The following is a 24,847-nucleotide window of genomic DNA, read 5'->3' on the forward strand; positions in this document are numbered from 1 at the left end:
GTATCAGAATTTAATAAGAGTTCCAAGCAGGAAAAGCCACTTGACACTAAGAACTTCTCTACCATTATAAACCTCCCAAAATAGTTATTCTGTAGAATTTTTTCCAGAATAGTTATCGCAATGTTATCTCCTTTAATTCCAAAGGAGAAGTGCCTTTTTCTGACTTAGTGTTGTAAAAATGCAGTATATTGAAACATTTAGAAGAGAGAAATCTCATTCCAGAAAATACTCTTCACGTATGAGCTCACATACAATTAACTATTCAATAATAACGGGTTTGGTAATGATACAAGTATAAATTTTGCTTGAGTTGATTAATAATACCAAGTAATAGGCTATGACATGTCCACAAAATGAAAAAAAAAAAATCCTATGTAACTTCACAACTCTTTGCCCTATTTTGCTCTAGCCCGCTGACTTCACTATTGTCACTTTATTGTTTGGCTGCCTCCAGTCTATAACCACAGATCATCTAGAACAGTCTGATTCTGCAGAAAACTAGTAAGAGAGACTGCAGGAGAATCAATGCTTGCCTCCCATATCAACATCTTGAAGTAAAATTATATGAAATACTATACAGTGAAGAGATGAAGACATGAGCATGACAGCCACTATGAAGAAAGTAATTTTGAGGATTATATTAACAAACACCACTTCTAAAAACATTTTATGGGTGCTAAGGGGACAGCTGCTGCTCCTGCAAATCTGACCTTTAATACATTTTGAATTAAAATAAAAACCTTCTGTGTAATTTATGAAATACAGAGGTTTTTTTTTTAAATTAATTGCAGCGAACGTTTTAAAAGTTGCAAGCAGGTCCCAAGATTTACTTTGTATATTTTCATTGTCCTCTGTTATTTTGAATATACAATAGAACTGTGCACTGGAAACCTGTCCTGATAGATGTGCTGGCACAAAAACATGTAAAGACACATCTTGTGGCAAAGAAAATTTAAGCAGAGGAATTACTATCTTAATAGAATGAAGGACTGTTCTCTTCTTTCTTGTAATATGGAAGCAGTTAATGTGTGGGTTTTTTCGAGAGCCACTGTTACGGTCACTTTAATCTCCATGTCTTAGATGTAAAATGGAGGTAACTGAACTTCCCCATCTTTGTGAGCTGTTTTGAGATTGAAAGAAAAATTAAGCTACAAACTTCCAGTTGCCAACCAGTCTTTTTTTGTTAGTGAATCCTTTCACTGACCCCATCTCACTGTGTAACCTGAAGATACATTTCTTGTCATTTATTTCATAACTCAACATTACTCTGACACTACTTCTCGTTTCCCACCAAAACTCCATCCTACTAATATATCGGCTTTATGTTGAACTCGTCATCCTTTCACATTATTTGTCTGCATGCCTGTTCCTTTACCTTGTTTTACATGTTCCACATATCCCTCCATATTTCAGCTCCTATTGGAAAATTATTTCTGCATTTCTTCTAGTGGAATTTCTAGCTGACTTACATTAACACGTATATTGAATTTAAAACTCACAAGAGTATAATTTTCTTCTGCGTAGACCTGGCAAATCGTCATCTCACTCATCCTTTGTGTATGTAGTACAACCCAAAGACCTATCTTCTTTATGTTTCTGTATTTTTCACATTATTCTAAACTTTTTATATTTTCTGTCTGCAAACTACTTCACCGTTACGGAAGGCTATGTTTTAAACAAACAGCTCTTGCACAGAGGAATGCTCAAAACTCTGCATTGAAAAAGCAATTACATACAATCATGCAATTATGTTATGAACGTTTCCATTCTGTATGATTTTTTTCTAAAGCTCTGATTCCCCCCTTTGGAAATTAGCATGTCAGACTCACCAACTGTAAAAAGAAAGTACAGAAAATACCACATCAATAACAGATTCCTTTCCTGCCTTAAATTCCTTAGAACAAGAAGAAATGACCAGGTAGCATTAACTCTAACTTACCGTACTTTCACAAGACTGGAAAACTTAAATGATTTTTTTTTTTTTTTTAAATTACAATCTGCTTAGTAATCTTTTGGGTCAGCTCTGATGTATGAATCTGTGTCTATTTAATGGTCACATTATTGTATGGACTTTCCTATAATCTCCTTTAAACTTCTGGCAATTCGAAAAAAGAATTTTTTCTTTTATAGGGTAGAAGACTGAAGAGTTTGTGGTTTTTTAAATCTGGATTAAATAGTTCTTATTCTATTATATATTTCAGCAGTTGGAATAAGTTAGACTGAAAAAAATTACTATGACAGGGCAATGTTATCCAGTGAATTATAATGGGGTTTCTATATACATAAGCATAAGATATTTTCCCTTACTTTAAAACTTTTCATCACAATTCTGACCCAGTCTATAATTCAACTGCAGTAAGATGGTTAAAACATAAAGCTCTAATTAATCATCTCAGGCCTCTCTCTTCATAGGAAATAATCAAGTATATTGAAAAAAAAGTAGAATGATTAAAATAATATCTAACTACAATGAACATAAAATAAGGCTACTAACCCACAGCATGAACTGTTCCTCTATGCTTCTTTGAAATCTTGTTTGCCTTAACTATATGTAGAGCATTTTCTTTGAACTGCAGCTCACAAAGTCTTTCAAGAAGAACTGTCATTTCTTCAGTGATGGTATCCAGATAAGTTTCATTAATAAACTTCAGTGATGAAGAAGGATCAATAGTTCCACTGAGTATATACAAATCCTCTTTTATCATTGTGCACAATGTGGGTATGGAACTTTCATAACCATGAACCACCTTATCAAAATTTGTTTCACCACAACTAGATAAAATACAGTTCTGTAGAAGATCGCTAACCAGTTTATTCCGCATATTTTGATACTTCATTAAGACTTCTGATTCAGGATAAAGAAACAAAAGTTGCTGTATGCACTGAGTTTTAAACTTCATTTGTTGTTGTAAAGCATTAGTACTTGTTTCTTCTTGACTTTGCAGTCTATTTACTAAAAATCGTCGAAGATGCAATCTTACATCATCCCAGAGAGATTTCACATCCATAGTTGAATCATCCTCAATGGCATGAAGGGAAGATGTTAACTCAAAAGACGTCCCACTTGGAGTACAGGGAAATGAGACACCACACTGACTAGACAGATCCAGAAGGAAGTGAAGTATCATTTCTTCTTGATTTTGCTCATTCTTCAGCAAGCATTGCTAACAAAGGGAAATCAGACAGTATTTTAGAAATGTTTTGTTAATTCTGGTTCATAAAATGAACAGCTTCATGCTAGAGTACCAATTGTTTACAATGCTCATTATCTTATCAGCAAATAAGAGACTCAAACAAACTGCTATATAAACAACAGACATAACAAAGCCTGTTTTCCCATGGATTTATGTGCCAATCCATCCCCTCATCTACCGGCTCCAATAATGCACACTCCTCTTCCCATCTTTCTTACACCCTCAACCTCTTTTCTCAATCAATTCTAACCCACAATTCAAAGGAAAGCATTGGAAAGCTCATCAGGTAGCCTTGGCAGCCTGTTTGTTGTGGTCCACACACACATCTTTGAAAGAAAATGGTATGAAAAATTACTCAAGATTTACACAGATAATGACAGGTTTTGCTCATAAAACCCAGACAGGAATTTATAAAATGAAACATTGTTGCTTTCTGTGTTCTAGCTCAGCAGGCAACCATCAAAAAGGCCATTCTAAGGATAAAATAATCTTCCCTTAAAGAACTAAAATTGAAAACTTGTTAAGAATTGAACAGGCTTAGATCACACAGGGCAGAAGAATAAGAAGCTGTGTATCCTGTCAAACCAAGATGCAGACTGATACATTAACAATACAGCGACCTCTAAAAATATCTCAGCTACGTGGGTTGGAGAAGAAGGAGGAAGCCAGTTAACAAAGCAGGTGAAACCACATGAATGCATGCGCTGTTCCTACTTCATCTGAGCCTGAAGAGCTCCCTCTTGGTCCAAGGCCAGGATCTCTGACCTTAGAGCTGCTTCAGGTTCAAGAGGCCATGCAGCAAACAGCAGGTCCTCTTGTCACAGCTCAATGCTTTCTACTTCGCCCAGAATGACACAAATTTAAACAGCACTCTGCAGCTTTCCTTAATATATAGGAGACAAATCATTTGCATGAACAAGGCGTGTCCAATATATGAGTAGAAGACAACCCCAACGTCCCATGGTCACTTGACACCAAAACCTCCTTCCTCTCTCAGAGAAAAAAGCTTGCCTGTTATAAACCTATTTCCCACATCCTCAACATTTTTCCTACTGCAGGTTGGCTTTGGCCACAGTCCTAGGCCCATCAACTTTTTATCTGTAAAGACCTGCTCTCAATCCTCCAGCTGCACTAGAGCGGACTACGGATTTCCCCATCACAGTCACAATAAAACTGAGTGAAATTGGTAGTACTCTTGATTTTCTAGGTTTCAGGAACCAAGTAAGCAAGCCTTAGGTGAATCAGGATCTAGAAGCCCTCTCACATGCTCCCCCACCTCCTATTGCTTCTCTCCAACAGAGAAAAGCATTGTGGCAAATGGCATAAGGGTAGTTCTTTCCACCTATGTCCTTTATCTGGGTCTCCCAGCTATGCTCCATCCTATAAAACAAGGCTGGTAAAGAAACTGTCGGCAACCTTCCACCTTCAGAACTACTAATTTATTTAACCTACAGTATTTGAGGAAATGATTAGTTTTATTTCTTTTCCCATTTTGAAAAAGAGAGAAATAAATAAAATTTGAGTATGGTATTGCATAAATATAATAATTTCCAAATATAACATGCTCAATTTTTGTACTGTAGCAAGCTTTTATTAATAGCTAATTTATAAAAATATAAAAAAAGACAAAATTTAGAAGAAAAACTTCAGTGGGGTTTTTTTCCTCCCCTCATGCTTTTGAGTCACAAAAATTTTCAGTATCAGAACTGCTGTTCTTTGTTCTGGATGATTCAAAACTGTTGCACTCTTACGGGAGAAAACAAGAGTTTAACCTTCCTTCCTATTGCCCTCTACTCTGGAGTGCTCCATGATGAAAATTAAAAAATAAAAGACTTGCACCACAGTAGCTAATTCTGAACAAAAGATAGAGAGCATGATTGCCTCCCATAAAGAAAAGTGTTAAAAATAATAGACTAGCTATTTTTCTTCCATTTTACATCTTTATTTCAGAATGCTTCCTATAAATTTTTTTACTTACAAGCAGGAAACACATGTGGAAGACAGAATAATAAAAAGAAATTATCAGTCAAGTATCATCCTATAAAAGCATGTGTATGTGATAGAAATATGTATAACTAGTTAAAATTTTAAACCATACATAGCAATATGCATATACATAAGGCTGATTTGATTTTCTTTTATTATCTACTGAAGTATTCTATAAAGTTTTGTGGCCTCAAAGTGAATGTGTCTCAGTGCGTAAACTTAAACCCTAATCACTAACCACTGTGTTGAAGAGTCGAGTCTCCACAGGTAGACTACTGGAGTTTAAAGGTTAATTTTTTTTATGAATCATGCCCAAATACTACATTCTGAAATGAACAAAACAAGAGAAGCTGTCAAAACAGCGAATGTAACTGATGCCTTTGGATGATGAATCCAGAATGTCTTCCAAGCAAATCCCTACTGCTGTTTTTTAAGGTTAAGCAGAAACATTTTTATTCATGAAAGCCAGTAAGAATCTAAGTATTGTTTCAAGCCCTTTGCAACTTAACCTAGATCATTAAAAATAGGGAGCTTGCAGATGCCATCTTAAGACTTAGTGTTACTCAGAAAACGAGCCCCTGAAGTGAACTTTGAAGCTCCGAAAACACAGCGTCATCAAGTCTCTTTGAACATTGCCTATATTGACATAGGCTTTTCTAGTTAAAAATTAACCTGTAAAAATACTTCAAAAGATGATGCCAAAACTATTCGAGAGAAAAAGATCCAAATTAGTATCCAAAGGTGTTAGAGAAGCATGAAAAGTTCTCTTATGAGCACAGAAAGTTAGTGACAATAATACACAGAAAAACTTCTGCAGTCTGCAAGCTGGACTACTACCTATCATACCAATAAACAAATCCAATAAGATGAAGATTTTGTTAAAAAAAAGATTTTGTCATTAGTTTAGCAGGAACAGAATTTAATGAAGATGTGTTCATATACATATTCAGCTTTTAAATATTTAGAATTACAAAACAGTACACAGAATGACAAAACTTCACATAATTAACATGTTCAGGCTTCATGAAGAACCTCTCAGTATTTCCATGACAGTTCACAAATGCATGAGAATACCACACTAACAATAAACCTAAATACACCACCTCAGCCAAAGCACATACAGAACTTTGCACTATTTTTTTAATTGTTCCAGCAGCTTAAAAGATAAACAAAAACCCTAACAAAATAAACACACATAATAAGGGATAACAATGAATAGGGATATTGTCCTGAAATAGAAGGAAGGTTACTATTATTGAAGATGTATTATATGATACTTAATTAAAAGCTTGCAAGTGAGAAATTAAGTCAACTGAGTAATTAGTTCAATGGATGGAGACACACATTTAAGAAAGGTCAGATTGTAATAATCTCATTAATGCTGAATATTATTGGAAATAGTTTACTGCAGACCTGTTTATGGAGCTAAAGATTATCTACTGCGAGTAAAACTTCTTACAGATGGATTGTTTATGCTAATACAGATACATTTTTCATCTGTAGTCTCATCTACACAACAGACTGGATTATCTAAGAAGCCATGAGCCTGGAAACAGTGATGTCCAAGTTCCTGAGCTCCACAGATGTTTTCCTGATAAGCTGTGCAGAATTGAGACTTTAAGGCTTCTCACACTTTGCTGTCTGTCTGGCAGCCTGCCACAGAGCCACTCTCAAGGCTTAACTGGACTCTACAGCCCACAGCCAGACTGTCATGCAGTCAGTAAGCTCCTGGGAAGCTGAAGAGCTAGAAAGCACATTTTGGATAAGATATACCCGAAGTATTCCAGAGATGGGACATTTTGGTGTTTCCCAAACAAATGCTGCCATCTGGTGTTCAGGTATATGGCTTGAATAGACCTTGGAGAAGGAAGAAAGCAGGGAATGGACACAAGTAAGTCATCGTTGCCATGCCCTCTTCCGAGGGGGTTTAAGTAAGGATCTAACTGGACTAAGACGAATAACAAAAGACTTCATAATTCAGCATTTTCTGGGATTCTCTCATTTTCTCTAGATCAAGTATGACATGTAGCAGTCTCCGACACCCTTGAGTGGGGTGATTATTAACAGCAACATTCATACCGATCACCTGTGTCAGAAGGGGACAAAATCACTTCTTCACCACATGAACATTAAAGACCTGGTGTTTCTAGAGATGACTTCCTCATTTGGCACAGCTTAATATCCAGTGGATTCAAGGGTGACTGAAAGAACAACAACCAGTTTTAAAAGTTAAAAACTGAGAGGTGATCTGATGAAGCTTGAGCTCTAGCCAGGAGACAGTCCCAAAGGAGAAGATATTCCACTTCTCCACAGCAGTTTCCTCTGCAAATACAGCCAATCTTAACCTAAAGGTGTTCATGTCCTACAAGTAAACCATGACATGGAAGTGAGAAAGAACAATCCACTGGATACTGTTTATTTGTTTTGATGCTCAGACAGATGTACGTCATATAAACACACATATACATAGTTTATATATAAACTTGCAGGCTGTCATTTACTGAGGTATCATCCTTCACTTCTCTAGCCAATTCAATTTTCCAGATTTCCATTTCCACACGTAAATTCTAAGGTTAACTTTTAATAAAAATTTTGGATAAAAATGCCTTCTAAAATGATGGATTTTTCCGTTGAAGTGAAATTTGGTTTCTGGTTACATCTAGTTGTAAAACTTGCTAGGACAATGGATGTAGCTCCCACATTTCTAATTAGAAAAAGTAGACAGGAAGTTAATGCTTAAATAATGCATAAAGGACAAGAATCTGTATTAGATAAGTTAAATTCATACTGATACAATTGAAGAACAAGCAGTAACAGCAACATCCTCAGTATAGACAGTAACTTTGGATGTTTTTTACCAACATGTGTTTATAAAACAGTCCTAGCACTACTGAACATGTGGTAGTATCGTGAAAAGATTTTGTCCCAAGCTTGTCTAGTTAAGGCATGATCAAAAGGAAACATAACCCTCTGCTGCGGACATAAAAACAGTACTAAGCCTTATAATAAAATTTCTGAACTGTCCTCACCACAGTGAAGATTGAAATGAGAAAACTAATTAACCTCAACCCCGCCCCTCATATAACCAACTTTCCCAAACATTAAAGTCTTTAGTAAACAATTTTTACCAGGGTCCTAAGGAACTCCATCAGCTCTCCGTGCTGTGTAGAAGAAGGTCTGAGAGAACTAAAATTGCATTTATTTAGCCACTGAAGGCAGTCAGTTGTGCTTTGCAGTATCTCATCAGTACATATTTCATTTACTTCTGATTTCAGGTCTTTAAGACACTGTTCTATGCTAAAAAAAAAAACAAAAAGAAAAATCACAGGATTTTTTTCATGACTTGGAGATAAAAGCATTTTATATATTCCATATTTTAAAAAGAAAAACTACTTCAAATTAATATAACACTAGTTCTTCTTCTTCATAGATTAAATTACTCTCACAAAATAAGGCCTGAATTTGCAGGATTAACATTAGATACAGTCGAGCTAGAGCAAAAATAAATTTCCTTCAGGCCAGACTGTACCATCCTCACTAAGAGTAAGTACTAACTCACTTCGCAAACAATGTTTTACTTTTTAATAAAGTAGTTAGTGAATAAGACGTCATCCAACCTAAGATCTGGTCCTTGGTGCTTAATTAGCTAAAGCAGAAAATATAAACTAATCAACTACCATATTCAAAGGTGAATGTGTCATTTTGCTCCTTTAGCAATCAGCAGTTGTTTTATAATACATAACATATATTAACGACTTCTTCAAGACCCATTGACATAACAGAAAATGCTGAGAAGAATTTTAGAGTCAGTTGTGCTGAGAAAGCAGATCTTTTCTTTCTTGTTTTTGTCATTAGAATATTTGAAAGAAAACAGAGTTTGTTTTCAAGGAGCTGATCCACTCCTTAACATCCATCTAGAATCATAATCCTGTTTATGAAATCAGATGTGGCTGGTATGGTTATTACAGGGATTTCAACTGCAAAAATCACAAGAACTGAAAATCCAAAATGATTTTATTTCTATTTGTGTGGACACTTACATGAAAACAAAAAAAAGAAAAATCCAGAAACAATCTGTCTATCTTTTCCTACAAAAACACCTTTTCAGTATTTCAAAACTCCTGTTTTTTAAAAGCAATGCTTAATATTTTATATAGTTTCTGTTAGAAAAATAGTATTGACTAGATCTAGGCAGATCTAGGTTTAATACAAACAGAGCCAAGAATAAGACTGATGCCAGTGTTGGTTTATTGAAGCGCAAAGTGATTCTCACTACTATTTGAGTTTTATTTTGGAGTATATCAGTTAATCCATTTATGTTCTTACAGCTGATAAGGAATGCAAGGCTTAACACAGATTAGAATTTAGTTCTTTCTATCTCTGTAGAGTTACAGGATTAGATGAGACTCAGCTGTTTACAGGTATTTCAATGTCAGATACTTTTGATATATTAGTTTCTATTTTCATGACATCAGCCAAACTACAAACTTGCCTATTACACTGCCACTTGCCTCACTGTTTTATAGAGATGAAGTATGGCTATTTTTCTTTAACTGCTCTCTAGCATTTTCAGACTTGACTAGCTTTGGCAAAAGAAGACAAGAGAAGAAGATTAGAAAAGAGGACAGGAAGAGGAGAAAAGGAGAACAAGAGGAGAGGGCAGTAAAGAAACTGGGAAACAAAGGAAATCAAGTGTATTACAAGCTGTGACAAAAATACCAAATTAAAAGACCTCCAATTTAAAAAAAAAAAAAGGATAAATTTTTTTTTTATTAGTAACCTTGAATAAAGTTTTTAATTTTTTTCTGCATAACTTCTCTGTGTGGAAAGATTAATTTTCCATGAAATGTCATCTTTTGGGAGGAAAATATTTTTATTAAAAATATAATCTGCTTTGAATATGAAATTTAAAAAAAAAATCTTAAACACTACTAACCCGTATCAATTTGTAATAAGAAATCAGTGACGAAAGGCCATTCTGCATATCACCCATTGACTACGCTTCATCATTTAATTCTGCCTGCAGTACTGTTTTCAGGATGTGGAAGAAGTATTTATCTGATTTTCTACTGGATTTTCTCCTTTATTGAGTGATTTGCATTTTATTCTTTTACAGATGTTATGCAATGTACCCTAAATTCCTACTAGCTGTCTCATTCTGATCAACAGCAATAAAGTAAATCAGTGTCATCCATACCTTTGGGAACTGAGTCTGTTAGTTTGAATTGACTTTTTACAAAACCAGCAGGGGGAAAAAAAAAAGTAAATGATCACACTAAATTAAGTTCAGAGATAAACAGTAGTCTGCATTTTCCTTTTATTTTTAAGTTACCTACAACAAGCAGAAAAGAGAGAAGCATATTTTTTTCTGTGAATGCCATCAAGACTTTTAATCTATGATAGGTTTTGCTTTGTGCCTTTTGTTTCTTTAAAATACAGTACTAAATAATAAGCTGGATATCAAAACTACATCAACTACAATTACAGAATCCAAGTACGATCATAAGAATATAAGTGCAGAAGTGTAGCATTTTGAATGTCAGAAAAAAAACCATAAATTGTTTCCAAAACTATGACTATACAACTTCTAAAAAAAAAGTCATCAAAATGAGTAGGTAATTTTGAGCAACTTATTTACCCATATTTAATTGTATTCATTAAGAACTACAGGTATATTTGTTTTATGCTTAAAAGACATGAGGTAAACCATTCAAAGTGTATCTACTCTATCAAAATGAAGTCACCACATTTTACAGCTGCATTATCTTCAGAAACCAAATTCAGTGACTACAACTAATGCTAAAATACATAAAAACTTTTGAAACTTATGAATACATGGGTGGCCTGTAAAACAGTTCCATAAATTGATGCAAAAGTCTTAAGACTTTCCTGAGCATGACTGAGTTCAAAATGAAGTGCACTGAAACAAGTACCTTCCCATCATCAAAGGACCTTATCACGAGCACAAAGGACCTCCATGAAAAACAATCGCTCTCTGCCTGTGGCCCACTCAGGTTCCTGATGGGATAGCCCAGCCATGAATACCAATACTAAACTTGACAAAAGATTGGCATGTATCTTTTTAACTTGTGAAACCTGTTCTCAGGACTATGAAACTAAATGCCTTGTTCAAACACCTTGACTCCTGGGACACTATCAAAGGCTTTTATTGTGGTGTGCTGATGAGCCTCATTCAGCATACCCAATAGATTACAGCATTGTACATTGTAAAAGGGACTACTGTTGTTAGCCTGTGCCAATCTGCTTCAATTAGGAACCAGTTTTTACACACATCTTTGACACAGGAATCTGTGTGCAAGCCAATAAACTACAAGCTACGAATAGGCTACAGCCTTCTCAAGACCAGATATTTTGGTAATTTGTCCCAACACTGATAAGGGGATTAGGTGGATAAATTTCAGTGGCCCTCCCTGTAGGTACAAATCATGATAAGTCTGTTCATTTTATTTAATCCTTTTATTCCAATAAAGTGAACATTGAATTAGGACTAAAACTGTTTTTTATTGAACAAAAATATTTTCATCCTGTTTACTTACAGCATACTCTAGGTAAACATGGTCTCAAAACCATTGCTATTTCTTCTAAGATTTTTGTCAACACTTAGTATTACATGAACATGGTTAATTATAGATACTTATTCCTTTACATGAATTACATCATTAAATGAAATATTTAGCAATTTGGTTACCACTGAAAAAAAAAAAAAAATTTTGGTGTGTATTATCTGAGTTTTGAAAGCAATCATTTTCAATAAATGACTTCTACCAAATAGGATTAAAATTATTCTCACTGTGTAGGCTAGTATTTACAACTATAATTTCACATCAGTGTAGGGAGAACGAGACTTTGATTTCCTTTTTTAGAAAGGAAATTTGCTGAAGTTTTAAAAACTGTAAACAAAATATATAATTTTGATGTGAAAAATGTGCTTAATGTAGTTAACAAATTTTATTCTTAAAAGTACCAAAAGCCATATGAAGTGCTAAATTCCTTTTTTTCTCCCAAATAATCCTTTTTCATTGAGGTTTAACTGCAAATATATTTTAGTAAGTTCCTGTGTTGAACAAATTGAGGCATCAACCCAGATGATGTCAACTAACACTATACATGTACGATGGGAGCGTAAAGTGTCTTAAAATCATGTCCAGTCAATGGAAAAATACAGCCATGTCTGTATGCAACCCCATCTAAATCAGGACTACAAAATCTGGAGCGCAACAGGGAAATCAGACATAGTTCAGTTCTTAATGCTTTCTCCCTGTTTACTATCATTAACTGGTTCTGTGTTCTATATGTAAGTTTTCTGAAACATCCTCTGAAACTCTAAACCTTAATGATAAGGTGAGGCATACAATTCATGTTTTAGGTGCTCAGGTACCAATGGTGAGACATTGCTGATCCTAACCAGGAGGTGCTTAATTCCTCTATTGGAAATTAGCCTACTGGTACTCCATTAGAATAGTTGTTCCTGGTCAGATGGAAGGTCTCCATCTCTCTGACAGTGGTCATTAGGAGATGCCAAAGAAGAATTAAAAAAACACAAGAAAAAAAAAGTTAAGATTTCTCAGAATATTTTCATTGTCTCTAGCAGTTTGTGATACAAGGACTTAAATCAGATATTGTCCTCATATTTAACAGCCCTCAATTAATTTTTCTTCCACAGATGATTCCACTTTTCTTTGAAATGTTCAGACATAAACAGAAAAAAACAGTCACCAAACTACTAAGCAAGGAGTGGAATATAAAAGCTCAAAGAAAAAATTAACCTTTCTCTGTAGCAAAGAAATCTTATAGTTATGCTCATAAGGATTTTTGTAAAATTGACCGATTTTTCAAGAAAGAAATCTGTACTCCCACACAAAGAGTACCTTTAGCCTTTGTGGGGACATCAACGCTTGCGGTTAGTACTACTGGTATACCATTATGCCAATGAAAACGATTTCACTGAAATAGCTTCTCCTTTTCACAGGTGAAGGTTTTTGGTTTTTTTTTTACACACAAAGCAAAGTTCTGTTATGTTATCTGTGTCCACACTGGAGTGCTTTTCTGGAGTAGCATGTCAATACCATTTGGTAAGTATTCCCACTGTAGAGAGACAGTCTCAATTTGAGAACTCCTAGGTGCTTTTATTTATTAAGTTAATGACAGTTTTTAGGAATAACCTAATCATGTGGAGAGACTGCTTTCTAAGCAGCTGCATCAAGGGACAAACAGTTACAAACCAAGTACTATAATGGAACTGATAGTGTAAGCACTGTCATACTGATACAACATTATTTTGAAAAGCACAGTATTAAAATGAGGGTTGCTGTCTCCATATATCATTTTCCATTGCCTAAGATTACTAAGTTGAAGGATGATCTTCTAACTCCTTTCAATTTCTAACAAGCACTGTTTCAATTTATTTCATATAGCATATGGAACAGCCATAACATGACAATGAGATTGGTTAAATTAAACTGCTAAGCTATAAAGTAAAATTATCTTTAAACCTCATGTTACTTATGCTTAAATCCTCATATTTATGGAGATCTGCTTTTAGAATCAGAGTTTACATGTCTGTTATTAAGAACAGACAGTTTGTTTTAAAAGTAATAATTGTTTCCACTGTTTTTTGAAGATAGAAGCACTAACATAATATTACTTTGTTATTATCATGTATATTCATTAATAAGCTTGACTGCTGAATATACAGGGCATTTTATACAAAATCAGTCATATCATTTGGAAACCTGTGTATCAGAGGACCTGCTGTACACTTCGAGTAGTAAGAAATCTTTGAGAAAGACTTTTACCACTATAATTCCCACAGGCATTTTTCTTGTTACATGTGGAAACAAACATTGTGTTTTATTTCATGAAAGCTGACCTGCCGAAAAGGAAATATTAAGAAAATTTCCCATGATCTACAGGCAATTTCATGAGGTCATTGCTGGTGCCTCAGCACTACCATCTGTTAATAAACAGCAATTTAACCATAAATATGAATAACTTATTTTCTAGTAACTTTTAAACTGCTAGATACAATCTAACTGAAAAAAACCCATAAAGATTCATGTGAAGAATGTTTTGACAACTTTATCTTGAATAGAAACAAGAAGTTTTACCAAAAATGGCTATTTATCATCTTGCATGTTCCTGCAATGCTTATGATAACCTACAGTAACATTCATGGTACAATGTATCTCTTAGGATTTCTAAAATTCTGAAAAAAATGAGATTATTATAGTTCCAGGCCTATAATGTTTATGCTGTTCCATTCTAGTCTATCTTACCATCAGCTTATTCTTTCTGGCATGTCCATTTTCTTACTCTCATTAACTCACATAAACAGATGAAATTCCTTTTTATATTTTATGTTCTTTACAATGGTGACCTCAACAGCAGAGGAGAAAGCTAGAAAGTAAAGCTGCTCCTGCTAATAACATAGGTTTTATCATCACCTCGTATTTGTGTGTATGTTAACTTTTTTTTCATAGTTTGACTATATTATTCTCTTATTCATATTTCATATCTAAGTTCTATTCAAAGTAAAGTAAGACCAATAAGAATGAAGTTAAACATTATTTTGTAAGCAGCAATACGAAACTGATGGAAAGACTGACTACAAAAACTTTACCTCTTTAGAAAAAACCTGTTAAGACAAATATGTCTTGATACTTGTTTTTAAAACCAGCAATTCTTTAAAATATGAGTCTGAAAGTTACAGGCTTACTATAAAGCTAAAAGTCTTGAAAAAATTCACTTCCTCCAATTCTTCCTATTGTAATCTTGGACCTTAAGACGTAAAACAAAAATGCAGCCCCTGCTTCAAGGACTTTGCAAGCTACTTCATATCTCTAATTTAGCTACTTACAAAACATATCCACCAAAACTGTAAAGTAACTGTACCACCGAAACCAGAAAGAAATAGAACATCATGACTTTGCTGCACCTCAGCAAGAGAAACTTACTCAACAGCTTAACCATATGAGAACCATCGGTTCTAACTGAACCACTCTCTACCTTTAACTCCCAATCTTGTTTTAAAGACTTGAGATATTTCAGTCCACAAGATGTAAGCTGTGCATTGATAAGTTATTTCAGAAGGCTGGCAGTGAAACACAGGAGTCTTTCAACTCCATTGACCAAAACATGATAGTGAAAAACAATGGCTAAAAAAACATTCTCTCCTGTATCCTCATGTGAAATGAAATGGAATATTTCACAGTCAAAGATTACAGCTTCTGTAGATGTATGTGACAACTAACCAGCTACCTAAGATACTGACACAATTATAATCACTGCAGATTGGAGTTAAGAAACTGTGTGTCTGTTAAAATAGCCAATTTCTGAGAAACTCTGTGCTGTCCAGCTAGTAAGGTGATAAGCAACAACTATCCTGAACTCAGTGATCATACACAAAGACAACACAGGCTGAATAGGAATAAAATTACATTCCTTTCTCATTTTAATTACTCATTCCTAGCAATTAGTCTTGGGCAGTGGGTAGACAGATACTATTGCATCGAAGAATTTAGTAATATTATTCTAATATCTTAACAGGCACTAAATTATCAACTAAATACTACTGTAATACACTCATACAGCAAGCAGGTTACGTTCACACAGAAGAGTCAAATTCTTTTTGAGAGCTGTGATAAATATGATGCCCAAGTAAAACTGATAAAATTACCAATTTTATTCCTCTACTATTAGCTCTAGTTTGAAATTCTAGCAAACACTCAACCACTACTGGGATTTTGGATGGAGATGCCAAGATCTTGCTAATTCTCTTGAATACCAAGGAAGTGAGGTGTAGCTGTGTCCTGGTTTCAGCAGGGATAGAGTTAATTTCCTTCCTAGTAGCTGGTACAGTGCTGTGTTTTGGATTTAGGGTGAGAACAATGTTGATAACACATTGATGTTTTCAGTTGTTGCTAGGTAGTGTTTATACTAGTCAAGGACTTTCCAACTTCCCATGCTCTACCAACTGAGAAGGCTGGAGGAACACAAGAAGCTGGGAGGGGGCACAGCCAGGACAGCTGACCCAAACTGGCCAAAGGGATATCCCATACCATGTGACATTCCATACCACGTGACGTCATGCTCAGTATAAAAGCTGGGGGAAGAAGAAGGAAGGGGGGAATGTTTGGAGTGGTGCTGTTTGTCTTCCCAAGTCACCGTTACGCGTGAGGGAGCCCTGCTTTCCTGGAGATGGCTGAACATCTGCCTGCCGATGGGAAGTAGTGAATTAATTCCTTTGTTTTGCTTTGCTTGCGTGCGTGACTGTTGCTCTACCTATTAAACTGTTTTTATCTCAACCCACAAGTTTTCTCACTTTTACCCTTCCGATTCTCTCCCCCATCCCACTGGTGGGGGGGTGAGCGAGCGGCTGCGTGGTGCTCAGTTGCCAACTGGGGTTAAACCACGACAAGCTGCTTCCTGGAAATTCCAGAGAGCAATAAGCCAAGATTTTCTTCAAAATAAAATAGAGAAAGATAACTCTTGCAGCACATGTTAGTTTAAAAACACATGAGCCCTTGCACACTCCAATTCTGATACAGGAAAATAGAACGAGACAGCAGTGCCTAATACCCTGTTTGAAACTTCTCCATCCCTTCATTGTGAGGTATTGATACTGGGAGGTATTTCTATGCAAATCAGCAAAGTTATAATCAACAACTGGAAAATGCCATACTAACATCCTTACTGAGGTACTTGCCAGATAGTCCTATTATTCGCAAGTTAAGGATCTTGTTAGTTGCTCAAATAATGATTGCAATTTATATTGAACAGTTATGGGACAAGATGCAATGCTGTAAGCACTTATTAGTATTGACCTCACAGGAGCCCTTGAAAAAAGACCTTCATCAAAATCCCAGATGACTGAATTACTGTTAAATAGACAGAGGGTCAGGTTGAAGTTTATCAGATTGACGTCAAATTAAGCCTTTGCGAAAAGCCTTACAAAGACATAGTCTCCAGTGTACTGTGGAGATACAATTATCAGTAAATAATTTTGTTGAATTTTGAGTAATTGTTCTGTTGAAGAAGACCTAGAATAGCCCACACTGTCCTACAGCCTCATAGAATTTATCACCACTTTATCTCCACTAAAAGGCAGCCAATCACTCACTGAAGAACTGATTGGCTTTTTTGATACACAAAAAAAATCAACTGAAGAGATTTCATGCTTACAATCACATTGAAGTTATGCACTATAAGCTTGGTTTCAAGCCCTCTAACTTATTTTCTGCTTAGAAGTATCAAATATCAGCTGAAAGTTTAGTTCTGTGGATTGCTCAAAAATTAACTCTTACTAATTCTAATTCTCCGTATTAGGAAAAAAAAAATCCAAAAAATCAGGTTTGATAAACAGTGTAAGTCAAAGCAAATGTGAGGGGAATGACTGAAGACAAGTGGCCATCCTGATGAAATTATGAATGCAACTTCACGCTTTAGAATAACCCGAGACTATCATCGCATATAAAACTGGCCAGCAATGACAATGGTTTTGAGAGTTCATATTCACCTGCCTCTATAAACTGCTGTAAAAATAAAGTTAACATTCAAGTATAATAAGAGCGCTGTTATACAATAGTGAATGAATGAACCATTTACTCCCTTAAAACTTGCAAATGAAACAATTTCACACAGATGGCCTTTTTTTTTTTTTTGTTATAGCACCAAATAGAATTGGTACAATACAAAAATACTGAAGGTAATTCAACTGCTGGAAAGCATATCTGATTTGTCGTGTCACACAATTTTATAAAAGCTATTCAGTTGGAAGGCAATAAATGAGCATTCAAGTGATTTACACACTTTTGGATCATAATTTTTTACACAATGTTTTATTTTTAAAAATATATATATGCTGTATACTATTATGTTTATTCTCTGTGGTATAATAAAATCATAAATCTATCTGATGAAAAATGGATTGTATTCCAATTGTATCACTGTAGCACATAGAGCTGCTCTTATCATACCACTTACAAAGATCAATGGTAACTTGAAAATGATTTCATTCCATGCTACCTCTAATATATTAGCAATAAAAGGACTCTTTTTAATTTAAAAGTCACATCAGCTGCTGTCCATCTTCTTTTAAACTCCTCTCCATTTCTGAAACTGACATATTACAGGAGCAAAATATCAGTGGTAACTACAGGCGCTACTTTCTGATTTTCCTTGTGAAAGTTAGTTTAAAAACTAGTGTCTATTCAGCAGAAATACAAAGCTTTTCCTGACATGCATTGCTGTGTACCACACCCTAATCCAATTTCCTGCTCTCCTTGGATATAACACCATTTGGATCTTACAAAACTTACAGCAAAGGGCCTTTCTACTTTGTATGTCCCTAAGATGGGGACAATCAGCCTTCTTAAAAAGGTACAAATAGTTCCACTGTGATGATGTTAATGTAAAAATGTAACATAAAATGTTAACTGATATAAAGTACTGAATGAACAGCTGGCCTGCTTTCCCATAGCCAAAAGTTTTCTCAGCCAGCAGCATACATTTTACAGTCATTAAAAACAAAGAGTATTAAAGCATGCATTCCAAAGACTCATTTTGCTAATAATTTTTCTAATTCTCAGGCTGGCTCTGCATAATGATGACAAAATCACTTTTATTTGGTAGTTGAAGAGGTGACAACACATCTGCCAAAAATGCTGATGCTGTTTTTTCCCAGATATATAAGAACATAGCAACTCAAAACATAAGTACCCGTAACTGTGTTATGACATCAACTAAACTCTACGTCTCTACATTTCACTGATGTCAACAGCTGAAAAATTTTAATATGAAATCACACTATGCAGTGGTCCACAATAGCATATTTCCCAGATCTTCACTATCATTGCTACCGTGGGATTATTACTATTGCAACTACATTTGTAAACACTAAGTTTTTAAATGAAAATGTTCAAAATGTGAGACATGAGTAATATAAATAAAAAGCCTGAAAAATGTCTCAGCCTGACATAAGCAATATAACAATAATTCAGAGATGACCGAAATCAGTTTTCAGTGAGACACAGCAATGGTTTATCTCCATTCTTCAGGAAGCTGTTCGGGAGCAGACAAAGACCTCCAAAATGGAGGGTCAAAATGTGGGCTTTGTTAAAATTACACAATCTTAAAACAGATGTCACGAAGGGCATTCTTTGAAATCATATGACTCCATAACGTGCACTGTTTTCCAAATGCAAGCATTTTCAAAATTTCATACAAAAGTCTGCTACTTGTTATATCTCTGAATGTACACTTACTTTTCTAAAGGGGCAATTAGTTTATTTGCTTAAGAGCATCTTTCATAGAACAAAGTATTTTAAAGGTACTAAAGAGTTTAGCCACGAAACACTGCCATCACTTTTCAAATAAGGCACAAACCCTGGAGTTGATTTTTTTTGTAGTCATGCAAAAAATACACATCAACAAAGAACTCTTTCAGTACTCCACTGTTTCTATAGCATTGATATTTGAAAACCGGTGTGTTACAAAGAAGTGGACAATGAAATATATTAAAAAATAAATTCTATTTAGAAAATCTTCTATTGCAGCATAAGAGTTTTAACTGAAATAGGTAAAATAATGGCTTATATAAGAAAGATTATATATATTAACTTATTTGCTTTTTCTACTTGCATTAGAAATGCTTAAAGACCATACTGACTTCAAATTTTGCTTTTTTGTAAAATTCTGCAGCTCTTTTAGGGAATAAAAATTCTCGTAAAAAAAACTCGTAGCTGTAGGAAATACAACTGTCATGGGAATACACATTTTCTTCCTCCACTATAACACCTACTGCAATAATTCCTAAGATTAAGATGATTCAACTGTTAAAAATACCATACAGAGAAATATTACAGCACAAAAATTATATGACATTAAAAATTTGTTAAAAGCTCACGTGGTTAAATTAAAATTACTACCAAAATAATTATCAGAATTTTAACCTACAACTAGAAAAGAAAAGCCGTATTTCTTCCTAAATGGAATGACTTTCACTAATATTTTGGATACAAATAAAATACTTTTTACCTAGAAGAGTTCTTCTTTATTTTTTCATCAAGATCACTAAGGATTTGTTGAAACTCCAATTCTCCAGGAAGGACATTTAACAAACAGTCTAAATTGGAAGAATCAAGAGAATACTCTCCTCCCCATTCCATTTTCAGAATCTGTAAAATAGATACAGACAAGTGGTTAAATAATGAAAAAAATCAGACTATACTTATCAAAATATACAACATTTTGTTCCTGGGAAATATGCAGATTAATAAGGGAAGCGTTTATGTAGGGAATTATAAAATCAGTGTTGAATAGTAAACGTTGTGCATGCTTCTGAGCAGAGTTCTACAGAGAGGGACGCCTGTAAAATAAAAGCAGAGATAAATTTCATATCTTCTACTTTATTGGTTTTAAAAAAATAAGTTCTTTTACATTAATCAGAGTAGTAGCTTTCTTAATTATTGGGTTTTTTTAAGATTTATAAAAGAAAATTCTCACTATTATAACTGGAAACTACAAAAATAAATAAATACATTAGAGGGTGTTGTGGTTTAACCCAGCAGGCAGCTAAACACCACAGAGCTGTTTGCTCACTCCCACCCCACCCCCCCCAGTGGGACGGGGGAGAGAATCGGGGAAAAAAAAGTAAAATTCGTGGGTTGAGAGGCAGGCAGTTTAATAGGCCAGAAAAGGAAGGGAAAATAATAATAATGGTAAAAGAATATACAAAATAAGTGATGCACAATGCAATTGCTCACCACCTGCCAACCGATGCCCAGCGAGTTCCCGAGCAGTGTCACCGCCCCCTGGCCAACTCCCCCCAGTTTATATACTGAGCATGATGTCACATGGTATGGAATATCCCTTTGGCCAGTTGGGGTCAGCTGTCCTGCCTGTGCCCCCTCCCAGCTTCTTGCTGGCAGGGCATGATGAGCTGAAAAGTCCTTGACTTAGTGTAAGCACTGCTCAGCAACAACTAAAACAACAGCGTGTTATTAACATTGTTCTCACACTAAATCCAAAACACAGCACTGTACCAGCTACTAGGAAGAAAATTACCTCTATTCCAGCTAAAACCAGGACAGAGGGTAAATTTATTTTCTGTGTGCTTATCATTTCTGTCCAAGGAGTAACTGCTTTCTGGAAATTAAGCACATCGTTGCAAGTAATTATAACATAAAAATCCAGACCAAAACACTATAATGTGCCAGAAAACAAGTGTCATCTTGCTTTGTACACACTGTCCTCAACAAATACTTTGCCAAAACACAGGTCAAATCCATTGGCCTACTCAAACTAAGTCACTAAATCCCAGGAGCCTTTACATAGGAAGCAAAGCATTAGCAGAGTTATTTTTTCTGCTCTTTGTTTTTTCTGTTTTCTCTTTTTTGAGAAATAATGAAATTGATTTTATAATCAGTGATGACTTGCTACTGAAGTTAAAAAAAAATTACATATAAAGTGGAAACTTCTTAATATATTTCAGTATATTTCATGTCTACTATTTAGTATTTAATACTACTATTCATATTGCAGTAGCAACATGAGGGACAAATGTAACTATTCAGATGCACACAACATTTCGGCAACAAAATACAATCAATTAATCATAGAATCATAGAAGGGTTTGGGTTGGAAGGGACCTCTAAAGGTCATCTAGTCCACCCCCCCTGCCGTGGGCAGGGACATCTTCCACTAGATCAGGTTGCTCAGAGCCCCGGCCAGCCTGACCTGGAATGTTTCCAGGGACGGGGCATCCACCACCTCTCTGGGCAACCTCTGCCAGTGTTTCACCACCCTCAGCATAAAAAAGTTCTTACTTATATCTAGTCTAAATCTACCCCCCTTTAGTTTAAAGCCATTCTCCCTTGTCCTGTCGCAACAGGCCCTGCTCAAAAGTCTGTCCCCATCTTTCTTATAAGCCCCCTTGAAGCACTGACAGGCTGCAATAAGGTCTCCCCGGAGCCTTCTCTTCTCCAGGCTGAACAACCCAAACTCTCTCAGCCTTTCTTCACAGGAGAGGTGTTCCACCCCCCTCATCCCTTTCGTGGCCCTCTTCCGGACCTGCTCCAACAGGTCCGTGTCTTTCCTTTGCTGAGGGCTCCAGAGCTGAATGCAGTACCCCAGGTGGGGTCTCACCAGAGTGGAGTAGAGGGGCAGAATCACCTCCCTCGACCTGCTGCCCACATAATAAATACACAATTTTTCTTACAAGCAATATTCTTTTATGAAGCAATTACAGTGTTAGCTGGAAATTTACCTTGAGGCTCTGCTAGAAAAATAGATTCAGAGTTTTCTAAGTGAACCGTCTACAAGACACATGCTCCAAAAGAACATCAGATTAAGATGCAAGGTCAAGATGATAGTTTTGGTCAAATATGAATGTAGACCTACAAGTAGCAGAACTGCACATTTCTTCAGCAGAAACAACACTACTGATTGCTTTTTCAAAACAAAGTTAGAACAAACGTGAAGGTCTTTTAGAGCCTAGTATCTCACACATCTGAATTAACAGCACAACACTACGAAATATTTCATGGATATATCATTTTCTTAAATTCTCAGAAGCTACAGAATACCCCTCTGCAGATAACAATTCAAAGATTTTCAACATTTTGGATGTAGCTGAATCTCAGTCACCCTTCTTGTTAAAAAGTTTGGATGTAAATCAAATACATCATGTAACACATTAAGAGAAGATCAGTCTTTGAATATAAGACTCAAAGTATCTTAACAGATGTTATTGCAATTAAAGACACTGTAATTAAAAGTAGAAGTTAAAAAGCACTCTCCCAAATGCTGAAATACTTCAGTCAGTTGTTCTGGCCAAAAAACAGTAGGCCAACTTGGGAAGATTCTGCAACCAATGGAAAAACATTAAACAGCACTTTACAGAATTGACTTAAAAGGAATACTGAAAATACAGTTGTTCACTCCTGTATATTCAGACATGGTCACACAAATCCATTCCCTTTTCTCTTCAGAAATAGCTCAGAGTTCATACAGAATGTGATGCCAACTCCATTCAATAGCTGTAACTCAAACCCATCTTTTCTTCAACTATGCTTGCAGAACAGTCAATAATTGGTGTAAAATGTACTGTATAATAGATACATGTAATGCAAAAATAGTAACAGCTTGGAATGATTCAGAGTTTTCATAAAATAGCTGCACAATCAAAATTTTATATTTATTCCTAACTCTTTTCCTTACCGGATAGCCAAAAGAAGCTTATGTTCCTCAGACTAATATCAGTATAGTTTACAGACCAGTTACTCTTTAAAAAATTCATCATATTAAAAAAAATCACCTTGTAAACATGACAGCCTAGTTTTCATGTATACATTCCTGTAAGACTTCTATGTCATACTTCTTCAGTTCGCTTGTCAAAACAAGGTAATTATTCCTTTCAGTCTTGGTTTATGGGGCAAAAAGCAACATTTGATTATTCAGTTTTCAAATATTGTTTTAGATAGTCAATAGTAACTTCTTAAGAAAATCTAAGTATTTCTCTAATACAAGGCTATCATACGAAGAAGCAAAATACAAAAATGTTTCAGAACGAAAAAATAAGTATAACAAGATATATATTAATACAAATTGAGCAGAAATTCTACTGTTATTTAGTGTAACCAGTGTTGAGGTCCTGGGTTCACTAATAGGCTTTAACTGCCTGATGACTTGGACTCTCAGTGGAACTAGACTATCACTCTGGTGCCTGCCCCACTTGCCTCCCTTGGGGACAGTAGGATGGACATCAGCTGGCAAGGTCCCTCCCCTGCCATTCAGGTTATCCCCCTTCTCTCCCGGCCCTCAAAGACCAGCCAGTCATTGCTGCTCCCTGATAGGCAGTATGATGCAGCCCTCCTCTGATGGCAAAGAACAATTTTTGTTAAGAAATAAATCTGTTTCTTAAAATTTTTATTATTTCTAATAATATGGTGGAAGAACTTGGTTTTGAAACTCCAAATTCTTTCAAAGTATTTTAGACAGTAATAACCCATTTCTTCTGCAAAGGAGATTAATTTAACACTTGTTATTATGATGCATGAAAAGTATCATCCCATCATATTTGTATTTACTATTACAGTGAAATACTGTATGTTTTGAGACAAATGGTCTCAGAGAACCTGCTTCAGATGCAACACTGTGTGTCCCTATCTGTAATAGGTATAATTCTTTTCAAAACGTATTAGAGGACCATTCATCACCATTAAAATGATGTAGCTGTCAATCTGTTTGGTAGCTACTTGTCATGGTTTAACCCCAGCCAGCAACTAAGCACCACAGAGCCACTCACTCACTCCCCCTGCCTCAGTGGGATGGGGGAGAGAATTGGAAGAGTAAAAGTGAGAAAACTCGTGGGTTGAGATAAGAACAATTTAATAATTGAAATATAATAATAATAACAACAACGACAATAATGATATAATAGTAATAAATTGTAATGAAAAGGAAAATAACAAAAAGAGAGAGAAATAAAACCCAAGAAAGACAAGTAACGCAAATGAAAAATAATTGCTAACCACCAACCGACCGATACCCAGCCAGTCCCCGAGCAGCAGCCCCCCAGCCAGCTTTCCCCTAGTTTAAATGCAGAGCATGACATCCCATGGTATGGAATATCCCTTTGGCCAGTTTGG

At 35.4% G+C, this 24,847-nt stretch overlaps 1 protein-coding gene across 1 annotated transcript in view; it reads right to left on the reverse strand.

Moving 5' to 3' along the window:
- Window positions 1–2,489: 2,489 nt before the first annotated feature.
- LOC103922210 (uncharacterized protein KIAA0825-like) overlaps window positions 2,490–24,847 on the reverse strand; it is a 67,879-nt gene continuing 45,521 nt past the window's right edge. The window contains exons 3-5 of the mRNA XM_009330307.1: window positions 20,235–20,374; window positions 8,309–8,477; window positions 2,490–3,164 (exon numbers count right to left, since the gene is read on the reverse strand). Coding sequence (XP_009328582.1) covers window positions 2,490–3,164; window positions 8,309–8,477; window positions 20,235–20,365 — 975 coding nt within the window. The 5' untranslated portion in view covers window positions 20,366–20,374. The remainder of the gene's footprint in view (window positions 3,165–8,308; window positions 8,478–20,234; window positions 20,375–24,847) is intronic.

The sequence above is a fragment of the Pygoscelis adeliae genome, unplaced genomic scaffold, assembly GCF_000699105.1.
Source record: "Pygoscelis adeliae isolate BGI_AS28 unplaced genomic scaffold, ASM69910v1 Scaffold178, whole genome shotgun sequence".
NCBI classification, from domain to species: domain Eukaryota; kingdom Metazoa; phylum Chordata; class Aves; order Sphenisciformes; family Spheniscidae; genus Pygoscelis; species Pygoscelis adeliae.